At 39.5% G+C, this 26,455-nt stretch overlaps 1 protein-coding gene across 3 annotated transcripts in view; it reads right to left on the minus strand.

Moving 5' to 3' along the window:
* mid2 (midline 2) overlaps positions 1–26,455 on the minus strand; it is a 102,063-nt gene that overhangs the window by 31,215 nt on the left and 44,393 nt on the right. For 2 of the 3 annotated variants that reach the window (XM_088294135.1, XM_088294134.1), the window contains exons 2-3: positions 15,774–16,663; positions 504–569 (exon numbers count right to left, since the gene is read on the minus strand). In XM_088294135.1, coding sequence (XP_088150261.1) covers positions 504–569; positions 15,774–16,607 — 900 coding nt within the window. In that variant the 5' untranslated portion in view covers positions 16,608–16,663. The remainder of the gene's footprint in view (positions 1–503; positions 570–15,773; positions 16,664–26,455) is intronic. The other variant, XM_088294136.1, reaches the window with a different exon arrangement.

Here is a 26,455-nt window from a genome sequence, read left to right on the forward strand (position 1 = left end):
AAAGGGAAGAAGAATTTTTTTTTATCTAATTTATCTATTTGTCTGTATTATTGTTGTATTGCACTGGAGAGGGGAGCCCTCTAATCTCGTTACACACTTGAGTACAATGACAATAAAGGGATTTCTAATTCTAATTCTAATTCTAAATGATTGAGGCAGCATGGAGAGACAAGCCCATCCTCTCAAAACAAACAAGCAAACCAAAAAAAAAAAAAAAAAAAACATCTGCGATGAGAACAAAGCGGCAGACAAGCGGCAGGGTTTGAAGAAGTCATGCATGTGGAGAGGAAGAGGATCAGACCGCCACCTGGTCACTGCTCGGACTGTCCCATCTCTCCTCTGCCTCATATCTCTTATCTCATATCTCTTACTTTGTGCAGACTTATTAATTAGTCGGCCTGCTTATCTCCATCCACATCCTTTTCAGGCGTCTACCTGGGTGCACCCCAGCAGAATAGATGAGTGGGTGAAGGTGGTTGGTGATAGACAGCCAGAGAACTCACCGCAGCGCTAGTCTTTGAAGCCTCCATTACCGCATCTGACACTCTGCCCGGGCTCACCTGATAAGCCTACAAACACACACATATACACTTGCGTAAGTGTGGCCAAAACATTGAATTAATAAGCGAGCTAAACACAAACCGAAACTTGCATCAAGGTTCTAAATTGCCTAAATTGTTCTAAATTGTTTGTCAGCTAGCAGAATTAAATTGTATTACAGAGAACTTTTCCAAATAACTCTTTTTTTGGGTGCATACTGCATATACGGAAAAACATGCTACACTACTCACAGTGTTGCCATAGTTACCTTGGAAAAGTAACTTAGTAAAATTACTGACTACTTGATTTTAAAAGTAAGTTAGACAACAAGTTACTTTAATAGTTTTTTCATTCATTTATTCAGCCGGTAGCGACAACCCTACTGAACATAAAAATGACATCTTTCGAAGTGCATTTTTATAAGGTTGTTTTTATTAAAAATAAAATAAAGACAACACGTATCATAATTATTATTATTATTTGATATACTAGTCTTTAATGGATTTGAATTAAATTAAATGGGCTTCTTGTTTTTAATTTAAAAAATGAGTGAATGCTATGATTTTAGGAATTAGGTGTTTTTTCTGTATTTTATTATTCTTTATAAATCTGTGACAGAGACAGCGCGGGTGAAAGGAGTGTACTGTTTATCAATTATTTTTCTCTGCTGCTACTTGTGGGTGGTGAAGTGCAACTGTCTGAAGTGATAAAAAGTGCTATGCTTTGTAGAATTAATGCAACTAGAGTATATTCACCAAGGTAACTTGTGGTATTTGAAAAGTAACTAGTCTGACTACCCGTAGTTGAAAAAAATAAAAGCAATTTGTTGAAGGAAAGTCAAAATAAAAATTGTCTTTAAAGAATGTTTTTTTTTTTGGCAGTTCCACTAGTCGAAACATGGCATTTTGTTTAATATTGAGCTTGTGGAAAATGAGTGAACATCGACTGATTGTAGGAGGCTTTCCGATCATGCTTTGTTGCCATTACAAGGAACACTTGTGAATGTGTTATGCCTCTTAAAGATTTTTGCAGATACAGGGTGTAATATAGTAACAGTGTTATTGTTTGTAGTCACATTACATTGTTGATATTTTGATATGAAATTATTTTGACTTGATGACACCCTTAGTAACAAAGGTAGGTAGTCAGTGCTCTCTATAATACAACGGCACGAGCATGATAGTGAGTGTCCAATTTTTTTTTTTATTTCACTTGGCCATGTTGGCCTACAGGAAATGGACTTGTTTTAAAAAAATTCTGTTCAGTGTCCTTTGGGCACAAAAAAAAAAAACCTTACCAAATGTGTCCTCCGAAAGGGTACATTTCACACAGGGAGGGGAAATACCGGGATAAATGGCGTGTAATCTTGCTTTAGAGACGTGAAGATAATGCGACACTGAATTAAACAGTGCCTTCCTTGCATTGCGAGAGCATCCATGAACATTCGCTAACCCAACTTCCCTTTGAGCCTCAGTGATAGCCATACCCAAATCGTCCTCACACTTTGATTTCATCAATACAGACTCAATTGGCTCCATTAACATCAAATTGGCGTAGAGGTGAGAGATGAATTTCTTCCAATTAAGCTTTTAATTGGAGTTAAAGGGTCTCTGTACATTGTAGTAGAGTGTGTTTTAAAACTAGAGAAATACAGAAGAGATGCCAAAACAGAGGAGACGTGGAGATACGAGTGACCAATGAGTGATGTCAGTTATGGGGGACAAAATGGTGAAGTGCAGAGGAGAGGTATTGGGAGTATTAGAATGATGAACGGTAATATCATCCATTCTTCATCCAGCTCGGGGGATGAATGTGATGAGACTGCGACAACTACGGAGACGGTTGATGAGATGGAGATAGACTTGTGCCAAGCAAGACAGCTTGGTCACAGACCGACTGCAGCTTTGTTTCAAAGCTTCTGTGGCTCAATCCCTAACAGCCCCCCACCCTCATTGTCATCCATCTCTCTGCCATTGTCTGTCTTTCTCTGCAGCATCACCTCTCGTTCTAACCTGATCGGCTGTCTCCGCACTCCCTCATATTTAAGCAGTTGCAGCCCTTACTCTGTCCATCTTTCTACAGTTACAACTGCCAGAGCATCGTCTCGGGTTAGATCACAACCCTGGCCAACCCTCATGACATCGTGATTTTGAAGAGTGGTCGGTTTTATGCTTTGGCCCAAGTCTCGCTATCATATTTATTGACACGCAGCAGTCACCCGGCATTAGAACCAATATACACAATCTGCTCCGAGACACTGGTTGAGCGCAAATTGGTTCACATTTTTCCAGCAGGAAACAATATATTCACACTCAATAATTACAAAAAAAACAAAACAAAACAAAACTGTGCAGGCAATGTTTCATTGCCATAGTAGTCATAGCTAAATATTCTTAACACTGTAATTTTAACAAGATAAGCAATGATAGAAAGCATGTTGTTGAATGAATACTTCATTTACTTGACAATGTAAAAAAAAAACAATGAAAGGCCAACTTTTCTATGCAGCTCTTGATTCGGATCTCATTTGCCGTCATCATAACTATCACATCTTTGCTGTGACAAAATGGACATTTCTAACCAAGAAAGTCCATTTATACTGCACATTTTGTGGCACGGACGCATCACTTTCATACTTTTCTTCAGCAAATTAAAAGATGTTCCATCAAAAGGTGACAGTCAAGTTCAAGTATAAAACAAGACACTGACAGCAACATTTTCCAACGGAGTTTCTAATCTTGCACTGCCTTGTCGTGGAATAAGATGAAAAAGTCCAGTTGCTAAATCGTTGGGCCATTATGGCACCGTAACAACAAAAATGTGTCAGAACGTCCTGAGGGGATGTATCCGACTTCAAAGTCTCTTTTTCCTTTTAATTAATTCAGGATCCTCCCCAATGCGCAAGCCATTCAGCAGGACACAGACACAGACAGAACTAAAGGCAAGCCAGAGATTAGAACTCATGAAAGAGAAGCCGAATAGAAGCTGGCTTGCTTTACAGCTGCTGGTAACAAGAGGATTTTTCGAAGTGAAGTCATGTCAGTAACATGAGCCTTCTGGGAAACGGTGTTTTTTGTCTAAGGATAACATTCTGTAGGGCACAACTCTTGAGACCAGGAGAAGGGATGGTGGTGGGGGGGGGGGTTTGTCAACAAAGGGAGTCGAGCTTCGTCCCCTCATCCAGTAACTAAAGCCCTTAATTGTCATGTGTGAAAGTAGCTTGAACGTTAACACTTTTGCATACCACCAGTGAAAAACTGTTAATGTTTATATTTTGACCTCCTGTTGAACTCCTTGTGATATTTCAGGTTTAAGTGTTTCTAGATAGAAAAATAACAACAAATACTAACAGACACTAGCGTTTACGGTCAAGTCCCCAAGGAGAAATTGAAAATAAATGCGTTGGTGAGGAACAACAATCAGAGAGGAATATGAAAAGGACCAATTTAAAACCATGATCAAGCTCAATTGCTGGCTTCCCGTGAGGCTTACTAAGGGGGAAAGCCAGTCGGAATAGAGATAAATGTGATTATAATTTAAGATTTAGCCACATGGGGGACAGACAATCCAGACATTTCTCTGTTCATTTAAAGGGGGTAACATCATCATCACGCATGATGAGCCCAGTGCCACTATCACAGAATACTTGACTAGGTCTTATCCAAACTGCCTTTTGTAGACTTATCCTGCAAATGAGTTTAAAATTTGTCGTAGTTACTTGTGATGCAAATCCACAGGTCATACTAGTGTCTGGAAAAGGGTCCAATTCATTGGAATAAGAAAATGTTACAAAATGTATTAAAAAACTTTGTGAATGCTGGTGAGTAAATGTCTCCAAGCCAACATTTTGTCTCATCTTTCTAGTTAGCTGATTTAGCTCAAAAGATTGGATGACGTGATAAAGGAATAAAAACTAGAATGAAAAACTAAACCAAGGAGAAAATGACCACTTCCATTCGTATCGATTTGATAGAATCAACATGTGCGTTCTGAGATATTTAAATGCAAAGAAACAATTTGAACATTCGGGTTTGGCCTTCTTTTGCACTCGTGTCTTGAGTTTTTTCAGAATGCTTACACTTCAACCACGACTCCATTGTTTGTGTATTCAAGTGATTGATAGGTAAATGAGAGGTAGCGTGTGACAAGTTGGGTCGAAACATTCAAGCATGGGGAGAATCTGGGTTTTTAAAATAATGAAACTGAATAACCTACCGAAGAGAAAATTGGTTTCATGAACTTCTAGTTTCCTGAAACATTTAATTAATTCAATAATTATTCTTTAAATGAATTTTGCATGTTTGTTTGTTTCATTTAAAATCTCGCATACACCCTGGAGTTCCTTCAAGTAATCCCAGGGGTACGCGTGCCCCCATTTGAGAACGACTGGAATAGAGGGAAGAATGTTAAGACTAATTTAGGAGAGTATAATCATAAAATCTGGGTGATTTATGCAAACTAACTATTATTGTGAAAAAGCAAAGTGAATGAAATAATGTTGCAAATGTCACTGTCAGTGTCACAGTCACAATTACTTGACAGTATGCCTTTACCATTTTAGTTATTTTCAGTGATACACTGCACACTTTGGTTAACGTATTACACGCCCATACACGAGACAGCTTTTTTACAAGATCTCTTTTACCTAACATTGAGGCTGGTGAGTGTATGCCACTTAAAACCTAGTCTGAAATGGAATTTAGGGAGATGTTTAAAACAAAATGAGACCGATATACCATTACGGCGTTATCAGATTTTTCATCCAGCAACCGCTCATTGCTATCAGTTTCAATATATTTTTTCTCATTTGTGCGAAACCTTCATCTGCCCACTGATTTGAGAACTGCTTTCAACCTCACGGGCAGAGGAATATATATGACATGGAAAGGTGTGGATTTTTTAAATTGTTTCATCATCTAAGCCGGGGTGCTGTGTGATTTGTTACCTTTGTCCATTCGTATCTTCAGCAAATGATATGAAACATGTCGGTCTTTCAAAGTCAAACTACAGTGATACCTGACTCAAGGCGTTTCCATGATGATAGAGACCAGGTGCAGATATTACAACACTGCCTCGATAAGGAACTGACAATATGGGGTACATGATCAACATGTTTCCATGACTCGGTTTCTTTAAGACATAAAGTCTGCAAAAACAGATGATACAGTACATGATTAAAAGTAGCACAATGACGACAACCGAACAAAGTATGATAAGCTTGAAAGTAAACACAGATTGCTTCTCTATAGCTGGGACTCCAATCTTGCGCATACAGCTTAGGTTAGAGTAAATATGATTCAGTCACAAGCAACTGCTCATGATTCAGCATGCGAGTCTCATTTGCCGCTGCCCAAACAGAACTGTCTTAACAATGGCCATGCTGAATCAAATGTAGAGATTTGTTGAGCAGGTGAAAAACAGCAAAGCTGAGGAAAGCATATACGACTTGCATATTAACACCACAGCATTGATAAAACAGGACTAGTGCTGCACACCTGAACGAGTTCAATGAAGCAAACTTGTTCAGATCTAGGGCGAACGTGAACTGAACACAGTGTATTTTTTTGCTTAGTTGCTGTGAACGAGCCTCATTTCATCCAAAAGGGCCAGGTTTTCTCTTGAGTAAAAACAGAGAAGATCCAGCTAAATGTACTGTAAACGAGCCTTAATTAGCATAAAAGGCAATTATTTGGCGACCCCGGTCACCAAGAGTCACATGGTGCGTATGTTATTAAAATACGATACGTGCTTGGAGCGTTGACCTACGCAACATTCGAGGAACGTGGGAAGTCAGACTATTAAGACCATTTTCTGAAACTGTAGCGTGATAGCTGCACCCAGCTGTCTTCGAGTTCTTAAAAGGATCATTATCATTTTTTTCCTTTTTTTAAGATTTTGTTGTCACTTAGCTTTGTTTAGCAGCTATCATTAGCATCTACTGAAATACCCTTTGAATGGTCACGAGGCAACAATGAGCCACAGTGGCAAGTTGCCAGCTTTCTCTCAGGACTTGGTGATCAATACACAACACGTAATGCCTTTGCAAGCTACGGTTTAGCTCTTAAGCATTTTTCAGCACTTGTCAAAAAGGTTACATGGTGCAGCACAGTTTAAATAAATACGATAGTTCTATGGCTTACCTTGTCATATATGTTTAGGATGTAAATAACATCCGAGGACTACAAAATCATAAAACAGTCTCTTATCCAGAATTCGTAATGCATAGTCTGGAATCTGAAGGCCGTAGTCAAACCTATTAAGCGGATTTTAAAAAGCAACTGTCACCTTTAGACTAGTTTCCGTTGCAAAAACACATTCTGACCGAGCGGGTTTAGCCGCTAGCTCCTGGGGAAATTAACATAACATTGTTGTGCATCTAGACTTTTTCTCTGAAATGTCACAAGAGTGGAAGCGGCGCGTTGAGTCATTCTGTCTGAGAGGAATGCAGAGACCAAACTGAAGACTTCATAATTCTAGTCATTTGCTGATGTTCTACTGTAGTTATGGAGAACATGGCATTTTTTCTCTGATCAGGTTGAACTTGGAATCTAATGATCAAACCTATTAGAGAGTGATATCAGCGATATAAATAGAATAAAAATAACCCATGCAAAACTAGCAGCAGAAAGACAAAAACTAATGCAAATGCAAATAATCCTTGACAAAGTAACGGTATATTTTTTTCCTGATCCCTGAAGAGAGATTCAGAGCCACGTACTCGTCACCATCCAGCTGCAACGACCGACTACAACTGTTTTCATCACAGTCACACAACTTCCCCTGCAGCGGTCCTTTGCACTCTTTCACCATTTCTTAAGTGGCAAAGTGACACTAGATAATCTTACCCCAACACATAGACTTAACTCTCTGTGTGGGAGTCGGGCGAGAAATCATATTCGCTTCACAAATAGCAGAAACGCAAAGCGTGCTGTTTGAACTGATAGTATTTCTTAGACCCAGTAAAGAGTGCCACTCTGTAGATTCTCTGCTCGAGGGAATTAAGATGTAATATGCGTTGTTTCTAAATAAAATGGTTCAATTGTAATGGCGACAATTCTTCCTTAAAAATATATATATATACAAGGCGAGCACTCGAAATTTGTTTGATTGTCAAAATTTTCGTCAGTGACTGCAGAGGCAGATATACTGAAGGCAACATCAGGCGAGTGATTTGTTTTGCTTTCGAGGTCGTAACATGTTTTCTGTACATATCAAAAATGACTTGATCTTCTTTTAACTTTGCATGAATATTATACAGTATATCCCCAAAATGAGGCTTTCCTGCAGGCTAGCTGAGTAAATGTGAGTGCTTGTCATTTAAAATTTGAACAATGGAGCTCAATAACATCCCGTTCCATTTGCCACTAGTTTGTTCTTTCTTTCCTGCCACATCTGATGCCTCATCATCACTCTTCCACAATGTCAGCTGTCGCCCCTCTCCAATTTTTCTGCATTGCCCTGACCTGAATCTTCTTGTCCTCCTCTTCTTCTGTCCGTGCTTTTACGGCCATGCCAGAACTCATGTGACAGCAAAAGTCTTTGTCTTGAAGCCTTATTGCAGTTTTCTTTCAGTTAAAATGTAAAAGTTGTTGAACCAGCTATTTTAAGAAACAGATGAGACCAACAGCATAATGGTTGTGACATTATGCCATGCGTTTTGAATTCCTAAATCATGGAATCTCTGGATTGTCGATATTTCTGAGAGTCACATCATCTTTTTAAATAAACATTACTCGATTGTGACTTAGTATTGTAAAACTTTACAAAACGCTCAGATCACGCATGCAAAATGTTTTACACTTTCACACACTTTACAGTACAATAATTCATTTGCAATTTAAGCTCGTAACGCAATTTACGTTGCCCATGACAAGGACGTCTTCTTCAACCATGCACAAAAGACACATTGACCCGAACAGCTGAGTCCTCCAACGACAACAACACATGAGTAAGCTCACCTCAAACTGTACTTTGCCTTATTTGATTGGATTCAGTGGGCAGGCCAATCAATCATGGCACTAACATGCGGGTAGAGATATTCCCAAAAACACTTGCAGATGTAGTTCCAGGGAAAGTTGGGTTGACAAAGTATCAATGCACGGGGTTGAATACAAATGCACACCACATTTTTATTTGCCTAAAAATAGTAAGAAAACTACATATCATTTCCACTACCCCTCACAATGATGTGCTACGTTGTGTTGGTGCCTTTTGATGCAACTTGTTGTGGTATGAAGCGGCCAATCTTGTTTTTGCTAATTTAATACAATCCCTGAAATGTTATACATCATATTGCTTAAATAAAGCCTTCTATGTTGAGTCCTTGTCGCAAAGAAAAATATTCTTTTGAGGAAAATAAAAATGTGAACCTTTCAAAACACTTAAGAGACTGATAAGAATGCCAGCAAGGACATTTTTGTTTAAAGCAGCAAATGCTAAAACATTCTTTTTTTATATGTATATATAAATATATATTTTTAACTGGAAACAATTCTCCCACCCCACCACTTTCCGACTTCTGTTGGGTTCTCTTATCCTGCTCACATGCTATTTAACCTTCATTCTTTCTCACTTACAGCCTTGAGAACAGCAGGCCTAAATGATAGTAGAAGTCTAACAAAGCGTGATCCTGATCGAGGCACCATCTGTGTTTATTCTCCAAATATGACTGCACATTCTGATAATGAAAGAGTTGTTAGAAAAAAAAATTATCGGGCACAGTAGTAGGGAGCGTTGCTCAGTAGCTAATTGTTTATCCTTCATGATGTTCTTCACACTTATCTTTATATTTATTATCTGTTTGACCTTGCAACTTCATTTAACACAGCACTTTTCTTTACACACCTTTGCATCAAGTCCAGTGTCGTTTTTCAAGTTCCCCAGTCATATGGCAAAGGTAGGCAAAACATTATATAAATGCTGTATGAAGAAAACATACACTATTGTTAAATTAATGTGACAGTGACAATACAACACGACAAAATTTTGATACACTCGAACTTGTTCTCATTAGATTGAGCTATGGTACAATTTTAATTTAAACTTAAAATGTAAACACAACATTAGACAGAAACAACTCTTTATTAGAGATTACTGTCCACTGTGTGCAGCGCCAAAGGAAACTAACCGATGGGCTATTTTAGGACCAGGGATGAATCAGAACTTCCTGCCATCCTCAGGCGAGTGACAACGTGCTGTTTGTCTCACACTGGTGTCATTAGTTCAAACTGAGCATCTTGCAAGTGATGCACACTGACAAGTCTCAATTTTGGGAGAAAGAAGGTAACATAATTAGAATATTATTGCATAAAACAAAGGGAAGTCAAGGAAAGAAACCGTAGGCCAGAGTGAGTCACCCAATACACGTTGATGCTGACTTACATTCCTCGCTAAATGTAAATATGCGTTTCCCTTCCTACATTGGCCCTTGATCATTAGCTCACTGCGGAAGGAATTGCAGGAACCTGCCGTCCTTGATGATTTTTTTTGTGCTTTGAATTAGTCTCTTTAATGAAATTCCGCGAATACAAAATACTGCTCTGAATCGAGCCTCAAAGCTATACTGATAGACAGTGTGTGTCATCGGTTTTCTCAACCAGTGGCCCCTTTCCACTCGCATAAATCTGATCTGTACCACAGATTAATACTTCAGACTGCTTATCATCGCATTTTCCAAATAAACAATGCTGTGCATTAAGTTGTAGATTGGAACCAAGTAGAAAATAATGTTTCAGTTCTCTGTAAACATCGTTCTGTAGTTGCTGATGGTGTAGTGGCGCACTCGCCCGAATTGTGTGCGGGCATTGTGGGATCGGTGACCGTGTGCATGGATGTAAGACCAAGATGGAAATGTTCTTTCCTCTAAATATTCTTTGGTTAAAACCGTCAGAACACACACTGTAGACAGAGAGCCTTCAGTGAGCAACATTGGTGTGAGGATGGTGCTCGTTCAGACGGAGGATTGGGTCGGATGATTTCTGGATCATAAGAATGGAATAACATTTGCTGCTTTTCCATTAAAATATAGGAAAGGAGGTCTATTTCTGTAGCTCACTTTCACAAATTGGCTATCAGTACCTAATGAATAATTTGTAATGGATGTATATGATGAGTGCTGTGAAACATCCAAAGGAGATGCAGATGAGTGGCATTAGTCATACTCTTCTTTCTGCATAGCACTGCTCCACAGCTCTTAAAAGCTTACCATGTACTTTCTGCAGAAATTGCGCACAATGCACGGATGAGGATTGATTTGTTAATCTGTTTCTTCCATGACCCACCACAGCCGATGATGGAGCTCATGACAGAACATACATGATGCAATGCCAGCTGCGTGCACAATGGCACATGTGCATGTATATCCACGTGTTTAAAATGAGGTTCTGCTCATGCACACCTCTTCAAGTGGTACGCTAAAAGCTTTTTACTCATCTTTTGGATTTGATGTCTGCATGACTAAGTGATCTCCATCTACAGCAGCTCTCCGCAGAGAGAAGGGGGTTTCCCCCTGGCAACATACTTGCAGCACCCCATCATTTCACGCATCAGATCTAATAGCATCCACTTCCACACACATGAACACTCCTGCACCTGGAAATACACATATTTGACGGCTGTTATTTAGCCTTCTACATACACATACCGGAGGGCTCCCATTTGCTAACATTAAGAGACATACATAGTCGTGTGTGCATGTTAGTGGGCAATGCATAAACAACACCCACTGGCTAAGTACTCAATATTGAATAAAAAGTAAACCTGTAAGACAACCGACACAAAGCTAATGTAAAGGAAGGAAATATAAGAAGTGGCAGAGTGGAACAGGAAATGGTTACTTGAACTTTGGGATGGCTTTTAAAAATAAAAAGATCAAACACGGATAAGAATAAATACTGAGAAAAAAAAATCATTACAAATGCTTTTGTAATGAAAAGTTCCATATTGATTTCTTTTACATTGATGCATTTTAAATCGGGCAGTTTAAATCGATTTTATATAGATTCATCGTTACATTCCCAACATATATCCATCCATCCATTATCCAAGCCGTATTGGGAGTGGATGCAATGCACACATGACACAGAAATTAGACATTGCCTAAGGTGGGGGAAGCAGAGGATACTTTATGGCGGATAATGGGTTGAGGGGGATGAAGAAAAGGGAGGAGGGCTGGAGGTACTGACGCAAATTGACAGTGAGTAAGGGAGTCAATCTTTGAAGACCAGCTTTTTCCAAAAGAAGAAATAATCCAATAGAAAAGTTGCCTGGAGAATTTTCTGCAATCCTCTAATCGGCTATCATCGATTACAAGTCCACCTCAGACCTTTTCACTCGAATCATCCTAGCAACATTGTATGTGATTTTCACACCCTCAAGCACCAAAGATCGAGGCCATAAAGGGAAAACAATGTTTAGATAGGGAGAACAAAGATATATTTTCATCTGATGTGATCTCAGAATCAGAATCGCCTTTATCGGCCAAGTATGTAAAACACACAAGGAATTTGTAATCGGCCGTTTGAGCTATACTTATATTACAGTAACGGACAACTGAGATAAACAAAGACATGACATATAAGTATAGAAAATCTCTCATAATGTAAGGGTGCAGTCGTAAAACCCAATGACAGCTGTGCAATATTTTGGACAGCCAGAGCAGAGAGAAAGTGATCAGTGGTGCAGTAGTTACAATACTACGACGGTTGCGCGGATGATGCACATAATTGTTGCATTTTTTTTTTGGGACAAATAGTACATGAAATGCAACTTCGGGTTTGCAATTACGCAGAAAGTCCTTGAGTGCTTTAAAGTGGCAGTGTTTAAGTGTGGAATATTCTCAATGAAAGTTGTGCACGTATGAACAGGGCTGAGGCTAGACTGATCTGATCAATCATAAATTAATATAATGAATAATGAATAATTATTATAATAATGCCCCACGGGGGTGTGCAAAACTGCCAAAAAAGTGTAAAGTCAATTTTTTGGAGAGTTAATGGCGAGAGGGAAGAAGTTTGAATGTCTGCTGGTTTTGGTGTGCATGGTTCCATCACGCCAACCTAAGGGGAGGAGCTGGAAGAGGTGGTGCAGTTTGTTGTGGTGCAGTCGTTATTGTCGAGGGAGAAGATCAGCGGAGAGAGGACGCATCCTTGAGGGGCCCCAGTGCTTGTGATAAGAGTAGGTGATATTGTCCCCCCCAACCTTACCTGTTGTGCCCTGCCGATCACACATTTCTGAAATGTCAACAGCATTTTAGGGTATTGTGATTCTCAATTCCCCTTATTACTCGTTTTCATCATTCCCTTGACATTTTAAAGAGGATGAATTTCGGTATATCGATTGTAATTGTGTCACACTTTTAATGTATGTATACCAGTCCAGGGTGTACCCCGCCTACTGCCTGAAGATGGATGCGATCGGCTCTAGCACGCCTGCGACTCTTGTGAGGATAAGCGGATCAGATAATGGATGGATGGACCTACATTTGTCACAGTAGTGAAGCACAAACATGAGCAGAGGGTAGTTATTATGTTTTTTAAGGTTTTGATTCCTTTATTTAGGGAACCACAGCCATCACCACATCATCGTCTCGACAGACATGATAACATTTTGCGGCCAGACATTAAAAGTGCCCTTCAAGTGAAATTCAATTTCTTTAGTTTTGTCATAAATAAATCACGAGATTGTTTCCATGCCTAAGATTAACGAAAATAAATCCAGTCATGGACACGTGCACAAACGGTAGGTGATGAGACTTTCACACCATGAAACAAAATGTCAAACTGAAAGTGGTTGCACCATTAAGCAAAGACAGACATGTGCCTAGGCTTGCCAATTAAAAGGCACAAATGTCTGCCTCTGGGCAAAGCGCTCTGCTCAACAGCTGCCTGGGGAATATGCACCCTTGTGTCGCAGCAAAGCCACAATTGCGTCTTTTACAGATTTGGCTCATGGTTCAAATCCGGCTTGCTCACCCAAGGGTGGCTTACCTTTTTCCTAAAGTGTGAGGAAACGTTGAAAGTATGACTCCCAGTGCACATAGATCAGGGTAATACAGAGGTTAAGGATTAAATGAAGTGAGGCCAGCATTGACCATGGCTAACAGAGGACACTTGTATAGCTGTGGTGGCTCATGTCAGTACAAGTACAAACTTTCTTTTGTAAAATCTTATATTAATTCGAGGTAGTTAACCAAATATCACAATTATGTAATAATAACCTGAAAACACATACAGTATTATACACTATTTATTTAACAACCGCACATTCCAAAATATCAAATACGTGTGTGAGAAAGCTTGTTTTATCACACAAACAGCATTTTATTTTTGATGGAATTTAATGTGCAGCAAATCAAAACATTTGATTTGTTTATTATCAGTAAGGCCATGCTAAATGTTATTGCTTATCTGAGGTTGCATTTGCCAACTTTAAGAATTGCAATAGCTAATACGCATTGCTATGCAAAAGCTGTTCACAAATGTCAAAACATTGAAAAACATGAACATGTAGTATGTGGTTTTCCTTGGTGAGTGTCATTGTGTAAAAGGTACTTTTAACTTCAAATAAAACTTTGGAGCAGAAGAAAAGCTGAATACATAAAGTCCCTCTTGACCTACTTCTTCCCTGATTAGGGATGCCCTAATAAGACCTCCACTGTCCCGCTTTTCCATGATTGAAAACCAGATTACACATTACCTGGCACTCGCCATTTGAAATAGAGCTAGGACTCGGGCTGCCTCTGTCCCAGATGTGGACAAGAAGGAGGTTTTTTTAAGTCGAGAAAGTTCAAAGCCTTAGCTGCAGGGAGCTTTCCAAAGAACTACAAGAAAGAAGCCATGAAGTGGAGGAGAAAGCATTAGGCGAGCCAGCTACTTCTTCCAATAAACGTTTCCCAGGTCTAAAATCAACTAGGTGGCAGAAGCAAGTGTGAGCAAATATAAAGACAGTTTTGCTGTGGGTTAGTTAAGCTGCTGATGCTGAGCAGGTTGAATTTTGCATTCATGTTCAGGCTTAAGTTAGCCACACACAATTACAAGAGCGCAAATCATCAATAATACAGGATTTGGGGATTTTACTTCCTGTAAAACCAAAGGTATATTTCAGCTGAGAACAACCGTTCAGTGGTGTTTCCCGCATACTGAAGAAAACTCTTACTCCCACTGCTGCTAACTCATTCTTATGCCCAAAGTTTTCTTACACAATCAAAATGACAGGAACAAATGAGACGTTTAGCCTCTCCCATCAGGTGCATGCTACAATATCAAACAAAGACAGTAAGAACAAGACACAAACCATAGAGGAAGAAAATGACAAAGAGAAGAAGACAATGGTGAAGAAAATGTCAGATGCGTTACACTGCTACGAAATATGGCGAAAAGCAATGGTGAAATATTTTCCATTTACAAAAAAAACCTAGGCAGAAGTATAAGCTGTTTAATTTTTAGGGAGGATTGTTTAAGGAAAACATAACTATCCTGGATGCAGAGATTGCAGGAAAAAAGATCTTAGCAAAGGATGCAAAAATTCCTCTCTGTGATCACCACCATCGTTTTAATTTTAAGCAAATTTCATTCATTTTAGTTGTAGTAGTCTATTTACAATATCCAACATGGATTTTTTTGTATTTTAATCAATTTGCCATGTTTTAAAATATAACTTGATATTACTGAATTGATGAAAAAATTTAAAATTGTAAGACATTTAAAAATGCTTTAATATTATTCTTTCTTTTAAGACCTTTCATGTAGACTTTGACACAACAGTTTCTGGCTACAATTATTTTAAAAAGTCACACATGTCACGTGGCTCAGCATGTGTTGAACTCCAACGGCCATCCATGGTAGCTCATTGGTGGTAGAATTGGCTCCAGCTCGCACCTCTCTGTTGTTTTTTTCACCCTGATTCAGCACTCCCTCTCTTTCCGACAGACTCTGAAAGCTTAGCGGTCACATGGAATGCCAGCTCATCGACTATTATCATGACTGCCTCCCCAAAGCTCGTGTTTGACTTTCTTTCTGATCAAATCTGATGATGCGGCTGCACATGACGGAAAGGAGGCAGTACTGGCTCCATTAAAGATATTGTGACGGGTAGTGAAATATGGGAAGGGGACTCAAAGCTTTTAAAAATTATTCATTTGAAACAAAATTAAGTCTTACTCGGCCTTAAAATACAATAAATGACTAATGTAAGCAAATCGCACACGTCAACCGACAAGAACAAAAAGGACTTACTTTGAGTTTGTCAAAACGTTCGGTGAGGGAGGACACCTGATGCTCCCGGTGCCGCCCGACCAGTTTGCAGAGGGCACAAATGAGCTGATCATCCACCAGGCAGTACATGTTGACCTTCTCGTTCTCGTGCTCCATGCAGGTGAGGCCGCGGAGGTGCGTGTCCGGCACAGGCTCCACCAGGCGGTGGCTCGTGAAGGGCTTCTTGTTGGGGTGCGTCGCTCGCAGACAGCGGTCACAGTACGACACCTCGCACGTGACGCAGGTCTTGACGGCCTCGCGAGGCGGCTCCTGCTCACAGAACTGGCAGCAGATGCGCAGATCCATTTTAGCCACAAAAGCCGGGCTGTGGTTGGCGTTTGTGTGGTTAATGTGATTGATGTGATTGGCGTGCGGGTGAGGGTGGGGGTGGCTGGAAGTGGCCGGGCTGCTCCGGGCGCTGCTTCCACTTGTGCCACCGCCACCCCCACCACCGCCGCCAATTGTTCCGGCTATTGTGCCGCTAATGGTGGCGGTGTAGGGCCGCTGCAGGCGCCGGCTCTCAGTAGGCGAATTGGGGCCGCTAAGGGAGGCCTTTTGAAAGCGGTCTATAATGTTCTGCAGCGTCACATTGCGCTTAAGGCCCTCCAGCCCGCGGTGATTCAGCGTGATGACGTAACGACAGGTGGGGCACTGAAAGGCCGAAACAGACTCAAGCGGCTTGCTGGACGAGCAGTGTGACACCAGGATGCGGTGGGCGCAGTTGAAGCACAGGCTGTGGGCGCACGGTAAGAGCAGAGGATCTTCAAACAACTCTAGGCAGATTGGGCAGGTCAGCTCAGACTCCAGTGTTTCCATCTTCAGTTGAACCTATCTAAAGGCAACATCAAATCCCACAGAAGCTGGCCTTTTACCTGTGTTGAAAAGAGAAAAATATAAGCGCCAGCATTTACGAAAACAGGATAAACAAGATGACACAGTGAAGAACCTCTTCAATCTTGAAAATGCTCATCATAAATGCGCGTGTCCTGGGATGCTGTATTTAAAACAAAACAAAACGGGTGTGATGAGTTAGTGTGCAGTGATTTCCATAACAAAATATGGACCACTTGTCACAATTGTCAACACTGGCTTTCTGAAAAGATCTCCTACCATCAAACAATTATTCAAAAACGAAATGGAAAATATGTTTTTTTTTTTTTTTTTTTTCAAATGGAGTTTGAACATGAGCAATGGTGAATGCTTGCCTATATTTGGTAGTGCTTACGTAGAAGCCAACCAAGAAGTAACAGGGAGGCATTTCCTGCCGGTAGGTCTGTTGCAGTCAGCACTCCTAAATCACTCAGCCACCAGTATCCCATTGGATGCACCTTCCGATATCACTGCAACGCTGCTCAATTTGAGGCTGTGTTGCAGTGTGGCGCATATTCATCATGCGGATGCTATTCCATCCTCCAGTCCTTGTAGTACATACACTACACAAGGAATAGATTTGTGCATGTTGCAAAGTGCAGCGCCAAATGGACTTCAGTTTGAAAAAAGGGACTGATCATACCGCCCATGACTGGGCAAAAAGTAAATATTATAACCATATTTCCTTTGGAAAACAGCAATTGTGGCATATGCATCGACCGCTTCTACAACCACATGCCCTCATTTTCTATGCTTTCTTGTTCTTCATCTGAGGTTTTATGTGGTCATTAGCACAGAACCCAACTGTGTTAGGCTAAAAAGAGCAAGTTCAGTTGTGTGCTACCACTGAGAGAGCAAAGAAGGAGCAAACATAGCTTTAACTTTTAAGCAACGGGGTGGAGATTGGTAATATTCAGGGGCAAATGAATGGAAAACAAAAAAAAAACACAAGCGCCAAAGAATGTGGAAAGCATGAAAAACCTAATGACTGTTTCCGCACCTTTATACATGAGAACACAAATCAGTAATTTATGTAAGGATAAATGGATTTCTTCTTCTTCAGCATTAAATGAAATGTAAAATGTTCTACAGAAAAACTATTAGCTACAAGACAGAACCAGCTGATTTAGCCCATCAAATTGATATCAGATATTTTTCTTTTTATCATCCAGTCCACAGAATGACTCAGCAGTCTGGCCTTCCAAAGCTCAAGCAGTGCAACATTAATGTGACTGTGCTTAACGGAGCATAGTGTTATAATTAACACCCCACTTTAACACACGATCAGCAGGCCTATTAAGCCTGGCCATGTCGCCCTGGGGAAACAATGCAGACAGTGAGGGGAGCCACTTAGAGGCAGAGCTGCAGAGTAAAAGTGGTGAATACACACACACACATATTTTTATCAGCATATTTATTGTTGCCTCCCGTTTGCGATTCTTATTTACGAGTCACTGCTGGGAAAGAACAGCAGCTACTACAGCTACTACGTTTTGCAATGATGAAGAAGGGAAATGCAATCATGATTTGGTTTTTCATCTTTAAAATTACTTTGGTGTTTTTAATGCCCTCACTCACACGCAAAAAGGAAAACTAAATTAAAACATCCCAACACATCAAACGTAACATTAAGAAAAACTAATAAACTCAAAATCTTTAGGAGTGAAAATTTAAAGGGTAGTGGTATTTTCCGCTGGGTGAAAAAAGATACAAATATATTTTATGGGACATTTACGAGAAAAGATCATAGAGAACACTAAATTGTTGGCAACAGAAATAGCAAGGAAATAGTCCAATCTCCCCTTCCTTTACAATAAAACTATACTTCCAAAGAAAATTACTAGAATTTGACCCGGCAAATTTAAAATTGGTTAACGGATATTACTTGAAATGCTAATATAAATACATCTCGCACATTGAGTATTAGCAATTCAACATAAAATTATGTGTTTGTAAATGTCAAGAGAGTTATTGTATATTTTAATTAGACGTTAACATTTTCTACTTTAATTGGATTATCTTTCCATCCATACCATGCATGTTTTGGGAATGTGGGAGGAAACCAGAGTACCCGAAGAAAACCCACACAGGCACGGGGAGAACATACAGGTAGGCTGGAGCCCAGATTCAAATCTTTATGCACAGTTTATAATTTAAGTATAAATGTTGATTATCTAAAAATGGAAACCAGTTGGCCGTCCACTATTAAGTGGACGTATTTTTTTTGTCTTTGCATTTCTAACTAAGCATAAAAAAAGTAATAAAAATAATATTTTATATATATATATATATTTTTTTTTTTTATTATTATTTTTTTCACAACTATAGACATAGCATAATATTTATCCCGCTCATCTACTTGACGTTCAGTGATGCTAGCCCGTTAAGAGCACCACTACAAATTTCATAAATAAATGTGATGAAGTTAGTGCTGGGTGATAAGATTGAAAAGTCCATTACAATATAAGAATTTCATATCAGGGTCAGGGTTTGTCAGTTTGCTTACTGTTTTTTTTTTTTTAATTGATATTATATTGCGTGCAATTTCTATTCAAATTGATCTGGTGACTATTGCAATATACATTGATATTGAATTATTGCGCCGCCCTAGATGAAATTAACACCTTGCTTTTTTAACATACACTATTGAATATTTTTCACCTGTATTCTTATCCACTTTAACTGATCAATCATCTATGCTTTTTTTTTACCCCTGCTGTGCGCAATTGATCGGCCCTATTCACTGACACGTTGGCTCTGCACTAGGGCTGAATGATTTCAGGAAAAGATTGATTTTCTGACAGCAAATGCGATTTCGATTCGATTCAAATTCCCAACCAAAAATCCATCTGCAGGGTAATATTCACGATGTGTATTACCATTTAGAAATATGAAAACTTACATCATCCCATCAAAACATTAAAAGTTATTCCTCTAGTAATGTAAGAACACTAAGCAATCCTTTTTCCAAGTTTTCCGCATCCTCTGTGACGCCCAACACCATCCCACCCAAAAAATGACAACTTCAACCACATTCTCAGTGCCCTCCCTTCCTCAAATCCATCTTGTGGCTAATCCTCTCATCAATCTCCACTTTACAACGGGACAAGAAAAGATGAGTGGGATCACATTGTTTTAACGTCCTGGAAAGTGACAAAACAGTCAAAAGGAGCCGCAGTAGCCATGGAAAACAAACTCTTGACACACTGCCACGTTTACCCACGTGGCACTGTCAACAATAGATTTGTAATTCCATCATCGCTAAGAAAGCATTCATCGACTCTGAAGATTTAAGTAATTAGTTAAGCACCTTTAACAATAATTTATTTGACACATTTTTGGGTTTGGGACATTTTAATAGTGGCACGATATTTGCATTTAACAGGATAATAAAGAAATATTTGCCGGTAGATCAAAACCAACAAGCTGTGCAAGACAGTTGTGCTGATGTATTTTATTAAATACCATCCATTGTATTGAACCATTCTAATAAGGTTAGGATTCCAACTATTATCAGTTTGTAAAGTGGACACTCAGACTGGGCCACTGAAAAACATTAAAAATAGTACTAACCTGAAATCCTTTGGTCATAAAAACTTGTCATCATATTGGCCCATCTACCCCAATATAACATTTAATTGCATTTAACTAATTAAAAAGAAAGGAGAGGAAAGAAAAGTTTCTGAATTTTCTATGAACTCTGAGTCTGGCAGAAGAAAATCACAATTTTCTCTTTCTGCATCATAGCCGGCCGGTTTCACTCGGTCAAACAAGGAGCTTTCATTCATTAGTTTATGACGTAACGGCATACCAGCCGAGAGGCCAACACATCTCGTTCCTGAGACTTACTGGCCTGTTTGTGCAATTCAGAGACATCATTCACATTTCTTCCAAGGACACAAGTCATGATTATATGAACGAGTTGCCATAGCACTGCTGTATGACTACTTTCATTATTGACAATGTTGGCAAACATAACTCTAAAACCTGAAACATGGCATGGCCCCTAATACGCTCAACTGAGACTTTAAAACTTTAAGAAGCAGCTCATTGTTTAAGTAAATCAAGTGGAATTCCGAAGCATTATTGGATTGAATTTTGGACGTTTTGTGTCCAGTTGCCAGGTATTTTACTTAACAAGTTATTTGCTGTTGTAATCTATTGCGGAAATAGAAACAACCCCAAAAAGACTTGCTGACCCCGAAACAATATTTTAAACTTATGTTCCTTTGTAGTTGTTGAAACCGGCAATATGCCTGCAAGCAGTTGCTACACGGGATAAAAAGGAACAAATTAATTTGCAAATGCAGCCCTTCCTTCCATTCTAAATGTTTCATATTTTCCTTTATTTTTCCCTTTGTCTCCTAGCCTCAACTTGACTTTTCCTTCTTTCATTATCGCTGTCTCAGCCCTAGAAAAGGTTGGTTTCATCTAACTTTTGATGCCTGTTCTGTAAATGTTAACAGTCACACAGGCAAACCACTGATTCCATTCCCCATTCACTGCAGCTCAGCAGAACAGTTTAGAAAGTGGCTCACACGTCTGCAGATGAAAAGTAACTTTCATATATTTGAGGCAGTCAAGCTAAAACGCTAAAACATGCCAGTGTGAGTGTCAATGTAAAGTATAAAAATTCAAATTCTTAAAAACAAAACTTTTTGCATTTCAAGGTCACTTTCCTACATCAGAGATGTACTAAAAACGGGAGTAGCAGCAGGCATAGATGCGGTTTTCATTCTAAAGTCCACTCCGTAGCTCTTAATGGAATAACATCGGTTGGGCATGCATGCTCTCGGGGAAAGTCAGTGAGTGTTAATTCTTTTGGGATATTAAAAAGGCCGGGAAAAAAAAAGGTTCTACATCACTGTTTAGGGGGCAAAATTGACATTTTCTGCCTCATATCGATACATTGAAAAGCAAAACTGTAAGCGAGCACAATGCACTTTCATCACATACTTTATGCACAGGAAGTTGGAGGCCAAACTATTTGTTTCACGCCGTGGGAACATGACATGCGGGAGCAATCCGGACTAAAAAGCGAGGCGAGCAGTGTGGCGTGTGATCTTTGTAAACCCAAAGCACTGTAAAAATTAACTTTCTGTTAGTCAGTGAGATTTATGATAGTACTTTAGTAGCATAACAGTAGCCCTTTGGCAGGCTAGGTCCCTGTTAATAATAAATATGACTACTGTTGAAAGTGGAAAAAATTATGTTAATAATTATTAATTATAAAAAAATATTTGTAATAATTATTTTGACTTATTCCTTGTCAGCTGGTTTAAGATCATCAATGCATAGCTACAAACATGCACACTGTAATATGTCACATAGTAAAATGCTCATTACTCAAGTGATATTACACAAGGGCTGTTAATGCCTTTTTTTAAGGAATGCCTTTTATTACAGGAAATCCAAAGTTTAAACTGAAATGTATATTTGTATTCAAAATTTCCCCACGGAAAATGTTTCAAGACAAAAAGAAATAGTTTGCTGCTTTGTGAATTTAAAAAATAGGAACCGCTGATTATATAAAAAAGGAAACCAACGGGTCTTCCGTTAGGAAAGTAAATCTTTTTTTTTCTCATTTTAGTCAAGTTTTATCAGACTATTTGATTATTCAATTGAATTTTAGTAGGAGATAGTGAATGATTCAATAGCTGCATCCCTGTAACTCCACCATTATGTACAATAATACAATATACAATACAATTTTATTGATACAGTGCATTTCACAACTGCTGGAGCTGTACCAAATAATTTTAGGGTTTAATTAAATCCTTGCTTTGTGACCCAAGGATTGACTCACAAAAAAAAAAAAAATGGTCCTCAAAAAGTAAGTCGTTGATTAGCAAAAATGTTCCTTACGCAGGCCAGGATAGCAGTCTACATGGTTCTTGCGATTGAGTTTTGTGTGCCTATAGGGCTAAATTTTTTTTGCTTACGCATATTTAAATTGGATTTTTCAGTCCTGCAACTATGCCCCAATTCTGTATAACAAATGAGCTGTGCTTGAGCATAGCATTATCTTGGATTAGGTCTCTGTCACATTATTCTAAGAAGCAACTTTTGCTATCTGCATCCACTGTTTCCTTCTCTGAGTGCTTGCCTTGAATTTGGGAAGACATGTTTGTTTTGTTTAGTTCACGCTGGAGTAAGTTTGCCACTTGTATTTGAAACATTACCATTGCTAAATTGTCAAACTTTGACCCATGGCTGTTGTTTCTAATGTTTAAAACTACCAAGATGGATTTCACTAACATGATGTTGGCGGAGGATCGTTGCATGGACGAATAGAAAGGCCGTCTTTCTTGTTGATTTGGCTCCGGTCACAGTCTCAGTGAATGAATGCTGTCTTGCAAATGCTGGGTGATACACATCGACTGGTTAAGTTCAGTTTTACATGGAAACGAAAGAATTAAGCACGCTTGTGACAGTGGCCTTACCACGTCAGCCTTTAAGATTTTCCAGCCAGTGCATAGTAAACAAACACAGTTCGAAGCCTTCTCATCTCAACATATTTAGGGAACCACCACTGTATTGCAAGCACACTCCTGCATCGCTAAGTGACGCTTCCATTATGAATAGGATTTTGTCCACATGAGCCTAGGAAAATGGGAGGAGAGCTTATTACATATTTAGATGTGGCCGAACATGCTGGAAAAGCCGGGGGGAACAGTGATCAATGGAAAGCAGCTTATGCACCTCAGTTTTGCAGCTGGAACAGTATAACCTTCAAAGTGAAGCTTCTTATTCAAAAACTGAATACAATTGAAACTCTTGTAACAAATTATGCATAAAGGCCACGCTGAGTCCAATATTAAAATTACAGGAGAACAGAGTGAAACAATATTGAGAATAAAACTGTCATCTTACAAACATTTAGTAATTCGTTTTGAAACTTGCTCGAGTGTCTAAGAGCTTCAGTAATATTGATCTTAATGCATGTTTGCTTATATTATTAATGTGGCATTTTCCCGCCAGTATGGACCTAATAGTCTTTAGAAGGTTTGAAATTCCTATCTTCACATTTTTTTTTCTGAATGACATTTAGATTTCTGTATACTACTGTAATGACATATTAAATGTGACCAAGGACACAAATATTTATGAGTGAGTAAGTTACTAGCTTGGCTTGTTATGTCCACAAAACTTTTTAAATTATCCATTTGTGCGGAAGGTTGTTTGTCAGTGTGCCCTCCGATTGGCTGTTGACCAGTTCAGGGTGGACTCCGCCTAACACCTGGGATAGGCTCCAGCATGCCTGCGACCCTCGTGAAGAGAACTGGCTTGGATAATGGATGGACGGATGTGGCAAAGCGGTGGAAAAACTAGTCCACTTTGGTTCAGATCCGTCACGTTTAGGATGAATGATTTTTCACTGCTAAAGGTCCTATGCCATCAAAATGAACTTTTTTCTACTGTTTTGGGTAGGCCTTACCCAGTTTTTCGCATTTCAGACTTCAGAGTGCGTAATAAAATAAAATAAAATAAAATAAAATAGCTTTGCGGTTGATACTACAGTTTTAGAGCATGTGGATACTGGCATAGCCTGAGACAGCAACTTACTTGGGAACAGCTTTGGGTTGTGCGTTGTGGCGGACATTTCATCTGCGAGAACGTAAACGCTGTGTCATCATCAAGCGCGTTTAAAATGGCAGTAAGGGAAGATAATTTAGTGTAAAAAATGGCGAGTGATATTTGAAAAAGGTGATTTGGACCGACTCGAATAGGTTGAAAAATGGTATCCTGGGCCTTTCCAACCAAAATTATCTTGCAAACACAAGTTTTTTGTTTTGTTTTGTTTAATCCAGGGATATGTGCGAGTGTTTGATAAGTGTAGAGTTTGCGGTTTATCAAAATTGCCATTGTTCAACCTTAAAGGAAATCCTTGTCAACTTGTACTATTTTATTCTTTTAAGACCCGTTAATTTTGGTATAAATTGACTGATATGGAATGATGGAAGTGATTATGTAGCACAAGAAGTGATTGAACATTTCACCTTCTTGCAGAAAGCAAACTTGCTTGTGTGTACAGCCTACAATGAATTAGATTTCTGTTTTTCAACACGATCATGATTGCATGCGTTTGAGAGAGAGCGTGACGTTTCCTTAAAGGCTTACCTTTGACTGGAATTTTCTATAAATATGCAAACATACTCCAGACATGGGTGAAAAAGCAATCTGAGCCACATAAACGGCATCCCAAGCTGAGTAATTGCAATTTCTAACCCACCCATGCAACATATAAACAGTGCCGTATATTAGACTGAAAGGAATTTCAAGAAAACAATCAGTTTCTGTATTAAGATTGATGATGTATTCCTGGGTTAAACTGCCAGTAACTACATTGGATTCTGTGCTAAAATGAGCCAGACAGCTAATCCATGAGGTGTCAGATACATTATCAAGACACTGACAAACTCGATTATCATAATGATTCCATGTCTTGAGAGTAAAACGTTTTTAGGTGAATGCACTTATTCTGTACGCTTGTACAGACAGAAGATAAGCTTGCTGAAATTGTCTCGACTGAATGATCCATAAGCCACTTTCGCTTACTAAGACTCATGTTGGCGGTAAAGCTCAAGAAGTGTTGACACTAGATTTTTATATTTCACACCCGGGGGATTTTTTTGGAACGTGATGATACTTTACTTAATGAGATCTTCCGTTTATCTGAGATCGGGTCACGGGGGCAGCAGGCTTAAGCAGGGAAGTCCAGACACCCTCATCCTAGCCACTTTGTCCAGTTCCAACTGGGAGACATTATCTCTCCAGCGTGTCCAGGGTCTTCCTCCCTGAACTGTTACCTTATCGTGGTAGAGGGGCTTGTGTATCGCAGTGATCCTTGGAGCGAAGCTGTCTGGGGTTTTATACCCATGGCAGGGTCACCAAAAGACCCTAAATGAGGGACCAGGCAAAGTAAGATGAATGAAATATTTGGACCTCGATTTCCCTCGCCCGGACACGGGTCACCGGGACCCCCACTCTAGCCTGGAGGCGTGGTCAAGTGCATGGTGGGCTCAGCGCACAGTGGTATCGTGGGTCCCCCTTTCCATGGGCTCAAAAACTGTAGTAGAGGTCGAGGAGGTCAGGTGCGCAGAGTGCTTGGTGGCAGCCGGCAGTCCGATCCTCTGCTGGCTCTGGGGATGTGGAATGTCACCTCTCTGGCTGGTAAGCATTCCGAGCTGGTGTGCGAGGTCGAGAAGTTCCGCCTACATATAGTCACGCTCACCTCGACATATGGCTTGTGCTCTGATATCAGTCTTCTCGAGAGGTGTTAACACACTTCCTGTCTAGAGTTGCTCACGGAGAGACGCGGCGAGTAGGTTTGGGGATAATTTTAGCCCCCTGGCACGGTGCCTGTACATTGGGGTTCATCCCGATGGACGAAAGGGTAGCCTCCCTCCGCCTTTGGGTGGATAAATTAATTATGATTCAGTTTTTGGTTTGGTGTCAGAAACTGGGCAAAACTGTTGATAATTGTTTACCAAATTACAAGCAGATGTTTGCAAATATCTTAGTTTGATTAAACACAAAGGATAAACAGTCTGCTTTCATGAAGGACTACAGAAATCAGATATTAACTGCTGACATGTTGAAGTCAGAAGATTTTGACAATTCTAAGGTAAATGCTATCTCTAAATGATTATCGTAATAGTTGCCAATTAATTTGATGGTTGATTATTTGTGACTAATCAATTAATTTTGACACCACTAATTAAATGTGGACATTTGAGGCACATTTTCAATGTAAGTGACCATCTATTTCTGCCTTCATCATTCATCATGTG

The sequence above is a fragment of the Idiotropiscis lumnitzeri genome, chromosome 4 (genome assembly GCF_059441095.1).
Source record: "Idiotropiscis lumnitzeri isolate Australia: NSW breed Sydney's pygmy pipehorse chromosome 4, RoL_Ilum_1.0, whole genome shotgun sequence".
NCBI lineage: Eukaryota > Metazoa > Chordata > Actinopteri > Syngnathiformes > Syngnathidae > Idiotropiscis > Idiotropiscis lumnitzeri.